The 18,954-nt window shown below is 37.8% G+C and overlaps 1 protein-coding gene across 1 annotated transcript in view; it reads left to right on the top strand.

Annotated features, from left to right (window-relative positions):
* The first annotated feature begins 257 nt into the window (after positions 1–257).
* gabrb1 (gamma-aminobutyric acid type A receptor subunit beta1) overlaps positions 258–18,954 on the top strand; it is a 572,898-nt gene continuing 554,201 nt past the window's right edge. The window contains 3 exon segments of the mRNA XM_028801915.2: positions 258–1,117; positions 1,246–1,337; positions 1,521–1,588. Coding sequence (XP_028657748.2) covers positions 1,038–1,117; positions 1,246–1,337; positions 1,521–1,588 — 240 coding nt within the window. The 5' untranslated portion in view covers positions 258–1,037.

Raw genomic sequence — 18,954 nt, 5'->3', positions numbered from 1 at the left:
AAAATGCTGAGCAGCAGCAAAAAGCATTCATTTTATGTTCATGTTCACGAAACTCGAACCATTTTCTTCCACACACAAATGAATAAAAATGAGACTAGCACTTTAAAATAAACATGCTGCATGGATCACCTTGTTTCTAAATATACAGAAAAATTACAAAAAAAAAAAATGAATCATGAAGCCCGGGAAGCCAGTACAGTTAAGCTACCGAGGTACTCGTAAAATGGGGCTTCCTTCTGGCATCGATGATGCTTATGACAGAGTAACTTCCAGCGCTGTGGACGAAGCCGTACGGCCGTAAAAGGATTTTTACCTGCGCCAATCTGAGCGAGGACGGGTCAGAGCCGTCCACTGATGTCGGATGGACCGCGCGGTAGCTCGGACTCCAGTTCTAGAAGTTTAATATCTCCCAACTCCCGCTGAGTTTTAAAATAATTGAAAGAGTTGGCATGGTCGGGGTTGCTGCTGTTGCTTTTTTACACACTGTCATTTTTTTTTCCAAGCGCAATTTTTTTAGACCCGCTAAATAATTCATTTCGTTGTACGCCCGAGACTTTTAGTCCGTAACTGACAAAGGGGTTCCCTTGTGAAACGAGCAGATCCCTCGCAACGTTTTTTTTTCTTCTTCTGTTTTTTTTTCAGGATGTCCAACAGACTTGCATGTTTAAAAGTAAACGAGGATCTGCTTTCAATGCCACTAGTGTCTTGCAGCACGGGGAGACCTGCTGGATGCTAATATCATCCACGCAGTTAAGCATTCTTTGGAAATGCCAGCAGGAAACAGTTTTGCTTAGCGCATCGGTTTAACTGAAGCTGAAGAGCGGCCATCCCCGGGATAACGAGAAATCACTTACGAGACGGGTATCGCTTCGGCATTTTTTTCCAAGAGAAATTGTTTCCAAGTAAACAGCGTTTTTGATGTCGGGCACGCACGCAGTGCGCATGCGTCGCTCTGCTCGGAATTATTGCACTGCCTGGGACTAAGTTGCATTCCTTGAATCTTCCCTCAAAGACATTTCTTTTAATCAAAGTTAGGAATGTGGAGAGTTCAAGACCGTGGATGTTTTGGTTTTTTATCATTTCCAATGATGGTGGCCATGGTCTGCTGTGCACAGAGGTGAGACAGTACGCTTGTATAAGCTTAGTATTATTATTTATTTATTTTTCTTGTATCCTACCTTTCGTGCCTCGCTGGGGTTCCGAATGATGCGATTCTGAAACAAATGCATATTTCTTTCTTTGCAGCGTTAATGAGCCCAGCAACATGTCATTTGTGAAAGAAACCGTGGATAAACTGCTCAAGGGATACGACATTCGCTTAAGGCCTGATTTTGGAGGTAATTTATTGCCTTTTAATAGTCTGACGTCTGTTTAGAACTAGTAGCAAAGCACCTGGGCACGAATGAGCCAGTGGTCAGCGGCTGGTTTATATAAAGAACGTGCTTATACAGGTAGACAAGCTTTAAAAAGTTAATGCGAGACAAGGTCGGTGAATGATGCCTTCTGTTTCTCATTTAAAGGTCCTCCTGTAGATGTTGGGATGAGTATAGACATCGCCAGCATTGATATGGTTTCAGAAGTCAATATGGTGAGTGTACTTAATTATTAAAGAGCCATCACTGCGGAGATTAGGAAAGTACATGACGGGCACATGAAGCGTTTGGACAGAACAGTTTTCTCCAAAGGGTATGATGCCAAATGTAACCACATGCGTTATTCAGAGGCCCACGGCTTAAACAAAGTGTGAGGGGGTTAATGTAAAATGCTGTTATAGTTTCGGCGTTTCATATTATTATAGTCTCTGAAGGGGAACTGATTTTGAGAAATAATTTGTGTTAGGTACTCGATTTTGTTTTAATACGTCTAATGCCGCCATCTGCTGATTAGTGTTATCCATTACGTTTATAAAAAGGCTGACAAGTCCAGAGGAACATGACATCTGTATGAATTTTATGTACGCGTACTGTCATAAATAGATATGTCAAAAAGGCGGTTTAGGGGCGACTGTCTTGTGGAGAATTGGAAGTGTAATGAGGCATCGTGTGAGAAGTCTTTTACAGTTTCGGTTGTTTTTCAATCCAGATGTTTAACAAGAACTTATGCATGCAACTGTTTTGATTCCTTTGCATATAGTAATTTACAAAGAAAATGTACACGTTTGTTTAAAGCCAGTAATGTCGAAGGTCCCGCAGAAGATAATCTGGTAAAAAAAAAAAAAAGTTTGGCCTTGAGGCCATGAAAACTGCAATTGAATTTGCTTAAAGGCTTATAATAGAAAAGTGACTATAAAGGTTTTTTTTTAGCATTAATATGTTTTGCGTTATGCTTCATTTCCAGTTATGTTTGGTATGACATTGAACAAGAACTGCTTTGTGCCTCCTAAATTTAATCTTATGCCGTTTATGTGTTACCATTAGGTTCTAATGAGAATGCATGGGTCCAATACTCATCTTCAACAGATGTTTCAAAATACTGTGATGAATATAGCGCCATGCTGGGCCTTTTTTATCTCTGTACCACACCTACCTTGTACCTATTTAAAGTTAGCAAGACAACAGGGCTCCCATGAAAACACTTAGCTCAGATTATGGAAAAATCATGTTGTCACAGTGCTTTGTAAAGGAGTGATAAGCCTGATTGGTATTAATAGGGGTAATTGAAATTGTTATGTTAATAGCGTTCCACAAAGTCTCTCTAACAGTGAACACATTTGGTTGAATCCTGTTAATTGTTTAAATTATGTTTTGCCTTCCAAAATAAGAATGTCATTACAATAGCAAAATGAAAATTTGTTCATTTAAATGGTGACACCATGCAGTCTTTACTCATGATGGTGTTTTTATTCACATCCTTTTACAAAAGTAAAGCCATTTGATGTGTATGTGGTCATTCTACATTTTTCATTCCTTGATTATAGGTTTTTCAACCACAATTGTATTGTGTTCAGACTATAATACCTTCTGTTGTAAAAACTTCAGGTAAGATGTAATAAAATGTCTTTATTTTTTGTTTATGCAGAGGTGTTCAGCTTCAGTTATCACATTACACTTTTAGATTGCAAGTTCATGTGGCCCTTTTTTAAAATTCAAAATATGAACATACTGTGTAAATCTCTTTTTTGACTGTACTTTTTTGCTTCTAACTGTTGTGAGTACTGGGGAAGAAATGTAATATGAGATTTTTTTATGTGTATTATTAATGGTTTACAGAAATGCAATTTATAATAAAGACCAAATGCCCCCTATTTTTTGACCAGTTGATCCTTTTATATGTTTACATATTGCAATTGCTGGATTATAGGGTTGCTTCCAACATCAGTAAGTAAGGGCATGCAAAAGCTGCAGGTGAATGCCTATCCAACTTCCAACACAGCTATATACAAACAAAATCTTTTATTGATCATTCGTAATACCATTTCAAAGTACAAATTCTAAATCAAGAAAGTCCAAGCTACAAACAGCTCTAGTCAGGTGGATATGTTTTTATTGACATTTTTTAACTTTTCTAGGGTGGAGTGGTGGCTCTGAGGCTAGGGATCTGCACTGGCAATCGGAAGGTTCCCGGTTCAAATCCCATAAACAGCAGAAATGACTCTGCTCCTTTAGACCCTTGAGCAAGACCCTTACCATGTAATTGCTTCATCCTGGGTATGATGTTAATCTGCATCCAGCCCTGCAAGCAGGTCATTCAACTGCTGTTTCAGTGTGGTTTTGAGATGTCACAAGCTGTACTCGGCTCCCAATCCAGGTGGTTTGGTGTGTGGTGGGTGCGATAACACGCTATCAGTGCATGCATCAAACCTCTCTCTCTTATCTTTTTTGAGCTAATATGGCATTCTGAGAATTGTACTTAAAACTGTTTTTACAAAATAAAAAATCAAATGCCAAAACAGTACTAAAATTGTTTTAGGGAATATAAGATCTTGTGGAAATCCTATGAATTATTCATCTCATGAAATTCTGATAATGCTTATATCAAGGTAATGATCATATGGGAATAGTAGGATGATATAAAATGTATTACTTTTTTTTCTGTTTACACAATGGTTAGGTTTATAAGTTCTTGGAAATAAATAGCATATCTTACTTTGCAGATATTCTTAGTTGATGTACTGTAATAATAATAATAATAATACATTTTATTTATATAGTGCCTTTCCCATGCTCAAGGCACTTACAGAATATAATAAAGAACTGCAGCGTATACAGTATATAGCATTGTACAAACCAGATAAATAAGTAAAGAAGATTAAGACAGTGAATTCTGAAAAAAAAAGAAACAGACAACATAATTGATGGTCTAGCACACACACACACAGGTTACATTAGCATCTTGACAGAGAAGTAAACTGAGAGAAGGGTAATAAAGTCAAGTAGAGCTAAAAGCCTTCCTGAACAGATGAGTTTTGAGTTGTTTTTTAAAAGAATTCATGGAGTCAGCTGACCTGATTAATTTTGGTAGGTCATTCCAGAGTCTGGGCGCTATACAGCTGAAATTAGGTATCATTGCTGTTGTTCAATAAGTATTGCAGATTTTACTTATCTTAATACATGGATATTAGGTGGAAAGTTTTCTTCATCATATGAAAACTTCCAGAGTGTCTTAAGAAAAACATTTCCCTATGCCCCACCTAATATAACTTTCCACTGTGGCCTGTAGGTGTGCAGTCATGCATTCATTCATCCATCCATCCATCCATTATCCAACCCGCTTTATCCTAACTACAGGGTCATGGGGGTCTGCTGGAGCCAATCCCAGCCAACACAGGGTGCGAGGCAGGAAACAAACCCTGGGCAGTGCGCCAGCCCACCGCAGGGCGCACACAGACACACACACACACATACACCCAGCACACACTAGGGACAATTTAACCTGCATGTCTTTGGACTGTGGGAGGAAACCAGAGTACCCTGAGGAAACCCACGCAGACATGGGGAGAACATGCAAACTCCATGCACGGAGGATCCGGGAAGCGAACCCGGGTCTCCTAACTGCGAGGCAGCAGCGTTACCCACTGCGCCACTGTGCCGCTTGTTGTGCGTTCTCTTTATCAAAAGTTCTAAGAAATCAGAAAAGTATATATCCATCCATTATCCAACCCGCTAGTGTATATCCAAACTACAGGGTCACGGGGGGTCTGCCGGAGCCAATCCCAGCCAACACAGGGCGCAAGGCAGGAAACAAACCCTGGGCAGGGCACACACACACACACTAGGGCCAATTTAGAACCGCCAATGCACCTAACCTGCATGTCTTTGGACTGTGGGAGGAAACCGGAGTACCCGGAGGAAACCCACACAGACACGGGGAGAACATGCAAACTCCACGCAGGGAGGACTCAGAAAGTGAACCCAGGTCTCCTAACTGCGAGGCGGCAGTGCTACCCACTGCGCCATGGGAAAAGTATATATAAGAGGTGGTTTTATTACAAATTAAATTACACAAAAGTGGATCACAGCATTTCCATGCAGTGCTTCACACAAGAAGTCATCTCATCCTAGTCTTTCAATAAACGAAGACATTTCATAATGCCGGCTCACCACTCAACATTAGGTTATTGGCCCAGTAGAGAACTCCTACTCCCAAAAGACCACAACGCACCTTTTCTTGCACATCACCGTAATTCGGTCCGCTTGTCTGCTGATTTACAGCTTGTTTGCTTTGACAGGAGCTTGTTCCTTTTGGAGAATGCAAACATGTAAAGAAATGCATACTGCATACTGCTTCATTCTTGTAGCCAGTTCTGTGCATGTGTGTTTATACATTCTCTTGACTATTCTTTTCCATCTTCCATTTCACATACCAGGATGGTGTGGATTTGGGTAATCTTGCCAGTTATCCCCAAAGCACTAACAGTAATTGAAGGTTTGTGAGGTTTCTTCTTTGGGACACTCTCCCAACAAGTGATGAAGATCACCATAGTGCTTGTACCACACAGTGCAGCCAGACGGAACAGTTGTTCAGTGGGGCTGTGTGCAGTGTGCTTCCAACCCAAGTGTCCAAAGCCCTTTTAATTTAAAAATCTTTCCTTCTTCACATTTTAAAATGAGAAGAAAGCAGTAGACAGAAAGGGGAATGGAATTAAGTAATACAGTCTAGGCTCAGAGTTCACAACAGAGAAAACGAATGGCCGCACCTAAAAAAATCTGCAGATGGCTTTTACAGACATTTTTAAACAAGTGGTCCACAAAAAAATTAAAAGACATGCCTGGAGACCAAAGAGAAAGAAGGAGCAAGTATAAATTTTGGTCAAGAAATGAGCAAGAGGTGAGGGGCCGTGGGATGGAAACAAAATCACCAAAACAAAAATGTGATACCAGAAATGAAATCAAAAGAAAATCATATTAGAAAAGCTTACAATAACTTGGGTATGTTCCCCTACCTTCTGAAAGTCATGATTGTTTTAGTTTGTATATCTAAAATGAGGATACTAGTACAAGGACATGGACAATTAAGGTTAATTTGAAGGTGATACACGTCATTACACTGACAATCACATAATAGAAATGGTGTCATTGTTATAAAAATATATGTCAGCATTGGTGATAAATATGCAGAAAATGGTTGTAATTAAAAAACAAAAATAGTAAACAAATTTGAAGTTAAGGTGATGTCACAAGCATGACAAGAAAATACTGAATAAAAAAATGTCCTTGTGTGAAAGGGAAGTAACCCAAATCATAATATCCAACAGGATATGTTAGTTTTGACCAATAGCTGTCCCTGAACACAAAAAGAATCTAACTAGTAAATTATAAAAAAAAAGATTGATTTTATTATTAAACAGAACACAAATAGTGTAATTACCACGATCTTACCAGGACTTATCTCTGACTGCCACATGGGATGCCAAAACTACATCCATTAAACCACTCCTTTAAAAACCTAACTTTGGCCTCTCTTCCCTCAGAGAATTGAGCTCTTGTCAAGTTGCATTTCACTGATACCAAACATGTGGGTGAGAAGAGACCGGAAGGAGCTTTTAAGCCCAAACATTCTTGGGTAAATCTCCTACTTACTTCTGGGATCAGTAATGTCCTCTGGAACTACTGAGGATATCCTACTAAACCTATCCTTACTGGTCCCATGAGTCATGGCAGTCATGCGCCGTAGTAAGCTGTCATGTAAATGAACTACAGAACTTAATGTAGTAAGTGTCTCCAATTACCCTTTCCTTATTGCTTAACCCTTGGAAATATCACTTAAAGAGCACCCCCTTTTAACATAACATTATGGTCTTTGGATTACAAGAGGTAAAGTATATACTGTATTTGTGTGCAGTATAAATGTATAGTATTTATAATACAAGGCTCACCCGATTGTAATGTAATGAGAGTGATAGCTTACTTTGTTGAATAAACAATGACAAAGTAAAATCTGTTGTGTTGTCACTTGAAGTTAGAATTATTTAGTTTTAGCACTTGATGAGAATTTGATGATCTATATCCTGTGTAAAGCCACCAAATCAACAGAGGGTGTACATTCTTTTATATATTACTGTATACAGTAATCCCTCCTCTATCGTGGGGGTTTGTGTTCCAGACCCCCCCGTGAAAGGTGAAAATCCACGAAGTAGAAACCATATGTTTGTATGGTTATTTTTATATAGTCATGCTTGGGTCACAGATTTGCACAGAAACACAGGAGGTTGTAGAGAGACAGGAACTTTATTCAAACACTGCAAACAAACATTTGTCTCTTTTTCAAAAGTTTAAACTGTGCTCCATGACAAGACGGAGATGACAGTTCCGTCTCACAATTAAAAGAATGCAAACATATCTTCCTCTTCAAAAGAGTGCGCGTCAGGAGCAGAGAATGTCAGAGAGAGAGAGAGAGAAAAAAGCAAACAAAAATCAATAGGGCTGTTTGGCTTTTAAGTATGCGAAGCACCGCTGGACAAAGCAGCTGCAAGGATGTACAATGTAAAGGTAGTCTTTCAGCATTTTTTAGAGGAGCGTCCATATTCTCTAGGCCAGTGTGCAAACAGCCCCTCTGCTTACACCCCCTCCGTCGGGAGCAGAGAATGTCAGAGAGAGAGAGAGAGAGAGAGACAGAGAAAAACAAACAATCAAAAATCAATACGTGCCCTTCGAGCTTTTAAGTATGCGAAGCACCGTGCGGGAAGCATGTCGCTTGACAAAGCAGCCATATGTAAGCCCAGCAAGAACAGCCCCCGTGCTCACAATATATTTGAGGAGTTTTATTTAATATGTAATACGCACTCTGGTTGGGTAGCTTCTCAGCCATCTGCCAATAGCGTCCCTTGTATGAAATCAACTGGGCAAACCAACTGAGGAAGCATGTACCAGAAATTAAAAGACCCATTGTTCGCAGAAGTCCGCGAACCAGCAAAAAATCTGCGATATATATTTAAATATGCTTACATATAAAATCCGCGATAGAGTGAAGCCGCGAAAGTCGAAGCGCGATATAGCGAGGGATTACTGTATAATATGTACGATACTTCTGTAGTAACTATTTCTTTATAGTATACTAATGAGGTACCAAGGTTTAAAACAAACCCTTCTTTAAAAAGGTAGATAACTTAGGGCATTATCTTCTTGGAACATGTTATAAAAATTTAAAATCAGTCTAATGTCTCAGCAGTTAACATGAAACTAATTTGAAAAAAATTAAAAATTCCATTTTTAAAGTTTGATAACTTTGGATAGGTTATTTGCTCTTAATATGCTGCCATCATATAAAAAATATAAATAATTTGGAAGAGTTATAGACAAAGTGTGTACAAGTAATTGTAAGTACATTTAACATTTAAATAGTTTTCATGTGTTTTCTGTAGTAATTTGTACATTTTTCACATTCTGTACAGGTGTAAACTTGTATTTAAACACTTGTTCAATAATTATAAGTATCCTACATCAGAGGCCATCTGAGATATTATATAAATGTTTTGAGTATCTTATGAATTATTGTCAAAAGAATGTTCTTACCTATAATTCATTACTGGTTTAGGCTGTCACTCCTTGAAACGTACACCTGAATCAGTAGGTTAAAACAAAGAATGACGGATGTCAGTAAATAAAGAATACAAATTAGAGTTTTGTTTTCTTACAGCAGGGATTACTTATTCATACAGATTCAACTCTCCAATGGGAAAACATCAAAATGTCTTTATCAAAAATTTTGAGAACAATTAATATCAATGTACAGGCTATGTTAATGCATTTATTTTTGGATTTCCCAGGATATAGTTAGTTTTGTTATTTATGGTCTTGGAATGTCTGAGGTTTGGGCATAAACATTATTTTCAAATGGCTATTTTACATGAGTACTTAACATGATGTTAATGAAAAGTGATTATTTGAGAATTTAAGCAAATATACATTAGAACTTAAAAATGTACTTAACCAAGCTACATTAAAAATGTATTTAATATGAGCAAGGCAACATTCACATTAAGTAAAGACTTGTGCTTCGATGAATTGTGGACCAAGGTTATGAAATGAAAAAATGTGTAAATTCTGTTTACTACTGGTTATACAAATAGAAAAATAAAACATCTGAACAACATCCAGTTATACTTAAGAAAAGTAAACTTCCCTACAACAGTGAACAACACTCTTAACAGCCTATCTGATTGCATTGATAACCCGGCAAGAACATATCAGACCACATGTTTTTATTTAAGAAAATCAGCTTGCCCATATGTTCAGGGGAAAATCTACTTCTGAGCTTGTTAAGTTATGTCGTTGGTGGAAAAATACCCTTTTAGAGGGTACTGACCTTGCAGGAACACAGGGATAGTGCTGGACCAAGTGACTAAGTTTGCTGGACCAAGTGACTAAGTTTCAGGTATCTATTTGTATTGTTTTTCCATCTCAAAAGTTAGTCTTCATTAGGTTGAATGCAGCACTCTGCTCAGAAAAGTTCTAACACATCCTGTGCTGTTGCACCTTCAGTACCATATTCATTGTCAAAGAAGAGTTGCGACTGCATCTTCAGTCATCAACTTTTTTGTTGCTGGTTCCAGAGTATGAGTGAGTATCTCACTTTCATCTATTTCCTCTATTTGTCAGATAGTGTGTGGAATGTTTCTTCAAGTTTTTGCTTTACATGTTGCTTTACCACTTAATCAAGGATGATGTTTGTTGTCTGAGGTGAACAGCACAAGTCTTAGTGCTCTCTCAGAATTAGGTGTCATCTGTCACTGTTTTTGAACTCACATACTTTGTCAGTTTCTCCATCCTTACCGTGTGGTCACAGGATAGACCATGGATAGGCAAATGGACTTGCTGTACAAAGTAGTGGTAGCCCACTTAAGTATGTGTAACACAGGTAGCATGCCTTTGAGAGTCTTCCAGCCATCATCTGTTAGCTCAAGTGTTCTGGCCTCTGTTAATTTGGTCACATTCCTGTCAGACAGAGTATGTCAAATTGCTTATAGCTGCTCATGCTTGCTATCAAACATGTCATACACAGAGTTTCAGTGGGTCTGACAAAACTGTATAAGTTTGTGCTCAGCCAGATTATACTGTTGTTGTTTGATTTTTCGTGCATTAGTGGCAACACTGCTGTGATGAAAGATGCTTGCCACTCTGCTCCAGGCTTCCATCAGACTATTCTTGTTAGCAGCCTTGAATTCCTCATTAATAGCAAGTTAAAGATTATGAGTGAGACACATCACAGACTTCCACTCCAGAAATGTATTTGATATTACAGGTATTATCATGTACACTTGCAGTGAGTTTGTTTTGCAAGCCCCAAGCATTGACGGCTGTTGGGAGATGAACAGCTGTTTTGCCCAGTGTGTTGTACTTCTAGTTCAGTCTTTTACAAGATAAGACATTTCAAATCCCAGTCATCTTCTGTGTTATGACAGGCAATGGTAATGAAGGTCATTGTTGTTAATGTAGTCCAAAGGGCTGTTATAATTGCCACTTCATTGTTTGGGGCTTATTTTTTGTGGCAGTTGCTAACTGTTCAAAGTGCAGTTCTACCCTATTAGTTATGACTTTTCAGGAAGGTACATTAGACTCTGGCTCAAAATAATTTAGTAGCTCTCTAAAGCCCTTCCCTTCAACAAAACTGATGAGCAGCATGTCCTTCACTGTAATGTTAGCGATCATTTCTCGTATTTTCTCCGCTGAATCTCATTTTCAAGGTGTGTAAGTAAAAACACTCTGGTTGTTCTAAGCTGCACTGGTCTTGCGTGCAGCTACAAAAATAACATGTTGCTGTGGCTCATTAGTATATATTGTGAGGTTTCTGAAATCTTTTAGAACCCCCCCCAATGAGATAACACGGCAAAGCGTGCCTGCTGTGTCTGTGGGGGTCTGCTTCTCCATTCCTGAAGCAACCACAGGTTCGTATGAGCTTTCAGTAGAGCGCCACAGAAGCATCTACGAGCCGATCAAGATCGCGCTATCCACACCTGTGGCCGATAGGTGATGCAAGGGAACTTATAAATGTAGGGAACAGTGTAACTTGGCCACTGACCTGGCCACGACTATGCCCGTTTGCTGTGTCTGTGTATAGGAGAATGGTAGCTCCTGCTGCAATAAATAACCCATGTTTCAAGTTGAACAAAGCTGGTTTTGCTAAAGTACTGTTATGTTTTGGGGTGCAAGACAGTGACTCACACGTCACTATATATTGTAAAGAAAAGGCACAATACTGCGCATAAAGGTTTGGGGTTTCCGGCCCCGTATACTGTACAATATGCAAAAAACAATAATACAGTCCAGAGTACTTCAATATCACACTGCTGAACAACAAGATGGCGTGATGGGGGAACATTTATAGGGTGGACCGGAATAAGCAGAGGAATGTTGGGTAATGAGTCGTATTGCATTCTGGGATCCTGACGTCATCAGAGGGGAGGAGGATGCGGAAGTGGAGGAACGGAAGCCGGCTCAGGGTGTCGGCATTTCCTTCTTTCTGGGAAAAATAGAGAAAGGTTAGTTGCCTGCCAGTCCCTTACGGCTTTCGGTTTCACGCTACTTCCTGGGTCGTTCTGTGGCTCCCCATGCGCGTGTGCGTGACAATATATATATTAGTGCTGGGCGGTATGACCAAAATTTTATATAACGGTATTTTTCAAAATTATACCGGTTTCACGGTATTCAATGGTATTTTTTTCCCATGCTTGAGTGGATGTTAACCACATTTTCCACTGTAATTACTGCAGTACACTGGCTAAGAATAACCTATTCCACTGTCATGAGAATTGTACAAAAAAATATTTTAATGTGCACACAAGTATTAATACAGGTTTGCATGGCCCCATAAAGTGATAGTTTTCAAGGGGGTGGCACTAATGAAGAGAAGGAATCACATTGCATGACAGATGCAGTCAAAATATAGAACTTCTTTATTAAACAAAATTTGCAAACAACTTAAACTAAAATTTTGACAACATATTTTCAACCATCCAAAGAGGCATTTAGACTTAGTAAAATATCCAGAGGTGCTTGTCAGAAGTTGTATTGCACTGAACATGTTTTAGAAAAGGAATAAATAGTAAATATTTTTTGTAAACCAACTACACTTTCTGTTAATGTCAACAATCTCTGTCCACTGACACGTTAAAGTGACTTTTTAAACAACTTTACCATCATTACAACTGCATAATATTTAAACTAATAAATGATAACAATAAAATGAATAATAGTGCAACTTCCAGTAATAATACTCTTACTTCAAGCCCAGGTGCATTACACAGTATTCACTAAATAAAAATAAAATAAAATAAAACAACTGCAACTTGGTGATGACATCTTTACCAACTGAACCATCATTAAGGCGGATTGCATTAATATGGACCTTCCTTCCAGCTAAGCTATATACATAAAAAATAAAACTGCAACTTGCATTTATAATGCTATTTGTGGTATAGCCCTACGGAGGCGTATTAGGGCCACAGTGAAGAAAAAAAAAAAATTGTGTCGAGAATAAAGTGGACATGTTGACTTTATTCTCGACATTTCCACTTTATTCTCGCTGTTTATGTTGAGATTAAAGTCAACATTTCCACTTTATTCTCATAGTTTATTTTGTAATTAAAGTAGAATGTCATAAACTAAACTTCATCCTAAAATCAATGTTTAATTTACTAGATTTTCTCAAACCCCGTCATAAATTAACGTAGCACATTAAATACTTTGTGTTAAGTGTTTCCCGACCCAGTTGTTAATCGCTATGTGCCTCTTAAACTGACTTCCTCTACACTGAGAGGAGGCGCAGGCAGCTATCGCCACACAGAATACATTCACTTCATGATATTCCTGCTCTCTGAAAATTTAGAATGCTAAGATAAATACTTGATATCATTTTCATGATGAAATGCATTAAAGCAGGTATTAAACATGCACGGTAGTGTGGCAGTAGTGATGCACCCTTGCAGTAAGGGGTCCCCAGGTGTATGTTCAGTGTAGAGAACTTTATGGCAGGTGTGATGAAGCTCCAAAAAAACAGGATGTATGAATTTGTATCGAACAGGTTTAACTTAAATATTGTGTAAATGTTGGGTTTGTGATCTGGTGGTCAGTGACACCAACACAGAATTCAATGGATGTTCTTCTGAGCGGACTTTCTTTATTGCATGCGTGCTGTCTCTGTCTGACGTAACAAACCCCCAGTTCCTATCCTTCCTTTTTCTTTCTCCACATAACCAATCACCACACGATAAACGTCTTTGTGAAATTAAAACTAGTTATAAACTTAGAGCACGGAGTGTTCAGAACTTTAAAAAAATCTTCGTTATACGTGTTTAATTATGCCAACCATTCAGGGTTGCTCCCATCCCAGCAAACATTGTGTGTGAGGCAGGAGCAAATCCTGAACAGGGCGTCAGCACATTGCGGGGTGAATACGAGCAATGCATACACTAACAGGGTCAATATAACGTAACAAAACCCCACATCCTACATGACTTTGAAAGGAAACTGAAGCACACCAAGTAAACCCACCAGAAAAACATGCAAATTCAAGGAAGGGAACACCTGGGACTCCCTTGCTGGGAGGCAGCAGTGCAACCTCCATGCTACCGTGCCCCCACATGATTAATACATGCTTTAATGCATTTCATCATGAAAATGATATCAAGTGTTTATCTTAGCATTCTAAATGTTCATAGAGCTGGAATATCATGAAATTAATGTATTCTGTGAGCTGCCTGCACCTCCTCTTAGTGCAAGAGGAAATCAGTTTAAGAAGCACGTAGCAATTAACATGGCTCCGGGAACACTTAACACAAAGCATTTAATGTGCTACATAACTTATGATGGGGTTTGAGAAAATCTAGTAAATTAAATATTCATTTTAAGATGAAGTTTAGTTTACAAGGTTCTACTTTAATGACAAATTACGATAATAAAGTCAACATGTCGACTTTAATCTCGACATAAACGGCAAGAATAAAGTAGAAATGTCGAGAATAAAGTCAACATGTCGACTTTATTCTCGTCATATGCGTTGAGATTAAAGTGGAAATGTCGAGAATAAAGTCAACATGTCTTCACACTATTACACAGTACCCAGGTACATTACACAGTATTGGAAAAAAAATAAAACAAGTACAACTTGGCTTGCAGTATTATCCAGTAGTATAGAAACAGTATTCACACATTTGAACGTAATGGTCAACATCCAACCTTTTAAAACCAAACTATCTCCAGACAACAGACACGGCTCATTTTTTCGGCAAAAGTTCTTCTGTGTCATCATGTTCAACTTTATTGTCTGCTTCAGTTTCAGAATGTTCTCTGTCCATTTTCACCGTTCAATACCTCCACTAATGCATGTAATCCGTTGTATGTGTGTAAAGCGGTGCAGCAGTGAAAAAGGTCCCTCCTTAAACAGTTTCCCGCTGCACCACATTCCGAACGTAGTTTAGGCTATTTAAACTGGTGTTGCGGTATAAGAAAAATCCATATCATAATAAAAATAAAAAATGGTTTTTGGTATGAAAAGGTATACCGCCCAGCACTAATTAATATATATATATATATATATATATATATATATATATATATATATATATATATATATATATATATAATATATATATATATATACTGTGTATATATATATATATATATATATATATATATATATACTAGCAAAATACCCGCGCTTCGCAGCGGAGAAGTAGTGTGTTAAAGAGGTTATGAAAAAGTAAAGGAAACATTTTAAAAATAACGTAACATGATTGTCAGTGTAATTGTGTTGTCATTGTTATGAGTGTTGCTGTCATATATATATATATATATATATATATATATATATATATATACATACACACATATACACATATATTTTATATATATATATATATATATATATATATATATACACACACACACATATACACATATATTTTATATATATATATATATATACACACATATACAAATATATCATATATATACATATATTATATATACATATACACATATATTTTATATATATATATACACATACATACATACATACATATACACACATACATGCACTTACAATAACATAGAAATCAATATAAACAACATTAACATCATTATCATATGAGAATATGAAGTAATATATAAGAAGCACATTTCATATACTGTAAATATAAGTTATTAAACAGTAAAATCTTCTTCTGTAATTTGCTACCGTGACTATTCGTTTGTCTGTCCAGGATTTTAAATCACTTGTAGCTCGCAAACCGTTTCACCTATTGACTTGAAATCTGGTACACATATAGTACGTCACGTCTACTATCCGCTTTATGGGTGATGATTGTATTACTCTTTTTATCTTTATTTTATTTTATTGTAGAATCAACTCCTATCTGCGCACACCAGGGCGGCCGTGGGCGGATGCGTATGGTGTATTCACTCCATGTTATCGTGCATTGCGCTGTCACTGGTATTTTGATAAAAGAATTTGAACAACATATAAGAAGCGTATAAATTATTAAACAGTAAAACATTAACATTTAAGAAGTAAACTTACATTGAGTACTACTGCAGTGCCTTCGGGTATACCTCATTTTTTCTTTGCCCATTACATGCTTAAATGTATACATTTTTTGGTGTACCTACCCGAGAACACGCGACATATAACCGACCGTGGAAGAAGCATGGATTTTAAACACGCGTTGAGTTCATCTGCTGGTCTCCCTCGTGGAATAACTGGTAACGTTTGACTAAAATCTACAGCGAGTAAAACGACATTACCTCCTTTTTTTTTTTTTTTTACGATCTCTGAGATCTTGCTTTTTTCGGTTCAAGGCTTCATAAGCTCTTTTATGTTCCATGGTGTACTTATCCCAAACCATCATCTTTGAATGTTGCAAGACTTTCGCCTTGTATGTAGATCGGGGTAATTACATTCATTGCATTCCTAGTCTGAATCACAATCTGATTGTATGGGTGGTTACCTGGCAGGTAACGCTTATGCTTGGTCATCAAGTCGTCTAACATCCACTACGTGCCCTCTTTTAATTGTGAGAAGCAGATATATATAGCCAAATTCTCGCGCTTCGTTGCGGCGAAGTACTGCTTTTAATTTTTTATTAAGAAGAAAAGAAAACTTTTTTAAACGGATCGAAAATATACCAATAACAATTTGTTAAGGATCTGTTTTTTTGTGAAGCTCCCTTTTCACAGCTGTCGCGCTACGGCGTGTGTTTCGTTTATGTGACAGTATGTAGATTGTGGTAATTACATTCATGGCATTCGTTTTCTGAATCACAATCTGATTGTATGGGTGGTTACCTGCCAGGTCACGCTTGTGCCCAGAAGCAGATCATAGAATGGTTTTAATAGTTTACTTTCAAATAATGCAAAGAGTATGCGACATGTGTTTCTCCCTAATTCTGGGCTCATCAGGCGTACACACTCACTGCATCCCCTCTCGGGAATCGAATCTCTATCGTCAGCGCCAGAGGTGAAGCCCCTAACGTTGCGCTACGGCGTGTGGTTCGTTTATACCTCGTGTCTTCTCATTAAACTTTTATCTCGCGAATATGTTATTGCAATCCGCAGCGGGAGCGTTTCTATAAACTTAATTTAAACTTATGTTTTACACCGTGCTTTGTTTCCCTTATGAAGATGCTTGTATGGTTCACTCGCTCACTTGTTATTGTTTCGCTCCCATCTCAATTGTTTAATGAATTTTTTGTTCTTCGCTGTTTGCGGGGCCAGAGTTGAAGCCCCTAACGTTGCAGTCAGTAAGTCGGCTAACATCCGCCATGTGCCGTCTTTCAGTTGCGAGAAGCAGATCATAGAATGGTTTTAATAGTTTACTTTCAAATAATGCAAAGATTATGCGACACATGTTTCTCCCTAATTCTGGACTCATCAGGCGTACACACTCACTGCATCCCCTCTCGGGAATCGAATCTCGAACGTCAGCGCCAGAGGTGAAGCCCCTAACGTTGCGCTACGGCGTGTGGTTCGTTTATACCTCGTGTCTTCTCATTAAACTTTTATCTCGCGAATATGTTATTGCAATCTGCAGCGGGAGCGTTTCTATAAACTTAATTTAAACTTACGTTTTACACCGTGCTTTTTTCCCTTATGAAGATGCTTGTATGCTTCACTCGCTCGCTTCTTATTGTTTCACTCCCTTCTCAATTGTTTAATGAATTTTTTGTTCTTCGCTGTTTGCGGCTCCTCCTTCATTTCTCCCTCCTGTGTTCACAGTCTTTTCACGTGATTACGTGGGAGGCGTGATGACGTGACACTCAACTCCTCCTCCCACGGCCATCGAGCTGCCGTCCATTACAGTATATTGTGAAAAAAGAGGTTCCAGTTATGACCATTACGCGATGAATTTCGAAATGAAACCTGCCTAACTTTTGTAAGTAAGCTGTAAGGAATCAGCCTGCCAAATTTCAGCCTTCCACCTACACGGGAAGTTGCAGAATTAGTGATGAGTCAGTCAGTCAGTCAGTCAGTCAGTGAGTCAGTGAGGGCTTTGCCTTTTATTAATTAGTATAGATCTATTAGTTTCAGTTTTAGTTTTAGTAATTAAGGTATGGTTAAACAGCTACCATGGAGTTTAGTTTTGTAGGATTTGGATATAATATGAGTTTAATGTTACTGGAAGTTTACTACACTACATGGTTTACTATATAGTTTTGTTTTTGTCTGATAAATCAAAACCAGATACTGAATGTGAACAATTTTATACAATTTTGTAATTTTTAAAATATTTTCTATTTCATTTGTGCTGAACAAATGTGCATGGATTGTTGGCACTTTTGATCTTTTCATTTTCTTACCTGGAATTGACCAATTTGTAATGAAATTTAGGTGAATTTTAAGGTTTAAAGGTTTTTTCCTCTAAATGTCTAAGATTAGTAATAATATATACATGATAAAAACCTGTTTATCCAGAGCAGAATCACAGGAAACTTGGAGCTACCCCAGCAGGTTTGGATGCGAGGCAGCAAAAATCCCTGGTATGTCAAAAGAATATGATATTTCTACTATATTTTGAGAGAGACAGAAAATTTGAAAAAAGGGGGACAAATATTTTAAGACATAATTCTGCTACTGGATTATTTTCACAATATCAAGTATTGATATAAACTGAAAAAAGATAAATTAATAAATATAGAATACAAAAACACATTAGTATGTTTAGTTTTTCACCAGTTGGCACACTCTCTTCGCCTACCTACCTATCGTTCAGTGGAGACATTGCCAACTCAGGAATTTTACAAGGTTTGTGATGCTTCATTGTTAAATGACTTTTTTAAAGCAAAAGTGATTAGTCATCAACAATATGCTGATCTTGTATAATGACCAAGTCAGTCTCTCGATCAACGCCATTTTATTTTCAAAAAGGATTTCTCCTGTACGAAGTGGCAGGTGAATCATTGTCAACAGAAAGCAGGCACCTGAGACATAAACTGAAACATTACTCACTCGTGATTTTTATGTCCATATAGTAACAGGTTTAATTGACCACCACCTTCTGATTTCAGACGTTTGAATTACATCT

Source organism: Erpetoichthys calabaricus, chromosome 5 (assembly GCF_900747795.2).
Source record: "Erpetoichthys calabaricus chromosome 5, fErpCal1.3, whole genome shotgun sequence".
NCBI classification, from domain to species: Eukaryota; Metazoa; Chordata; class Cladistia; order Polypteriformes; family Polypteridae; genus Erpetoichthys; species Erpetoichthys calabaricus.
This window is presented reverse-complemented; position numbering and strand designations above follow the sequence as displayed.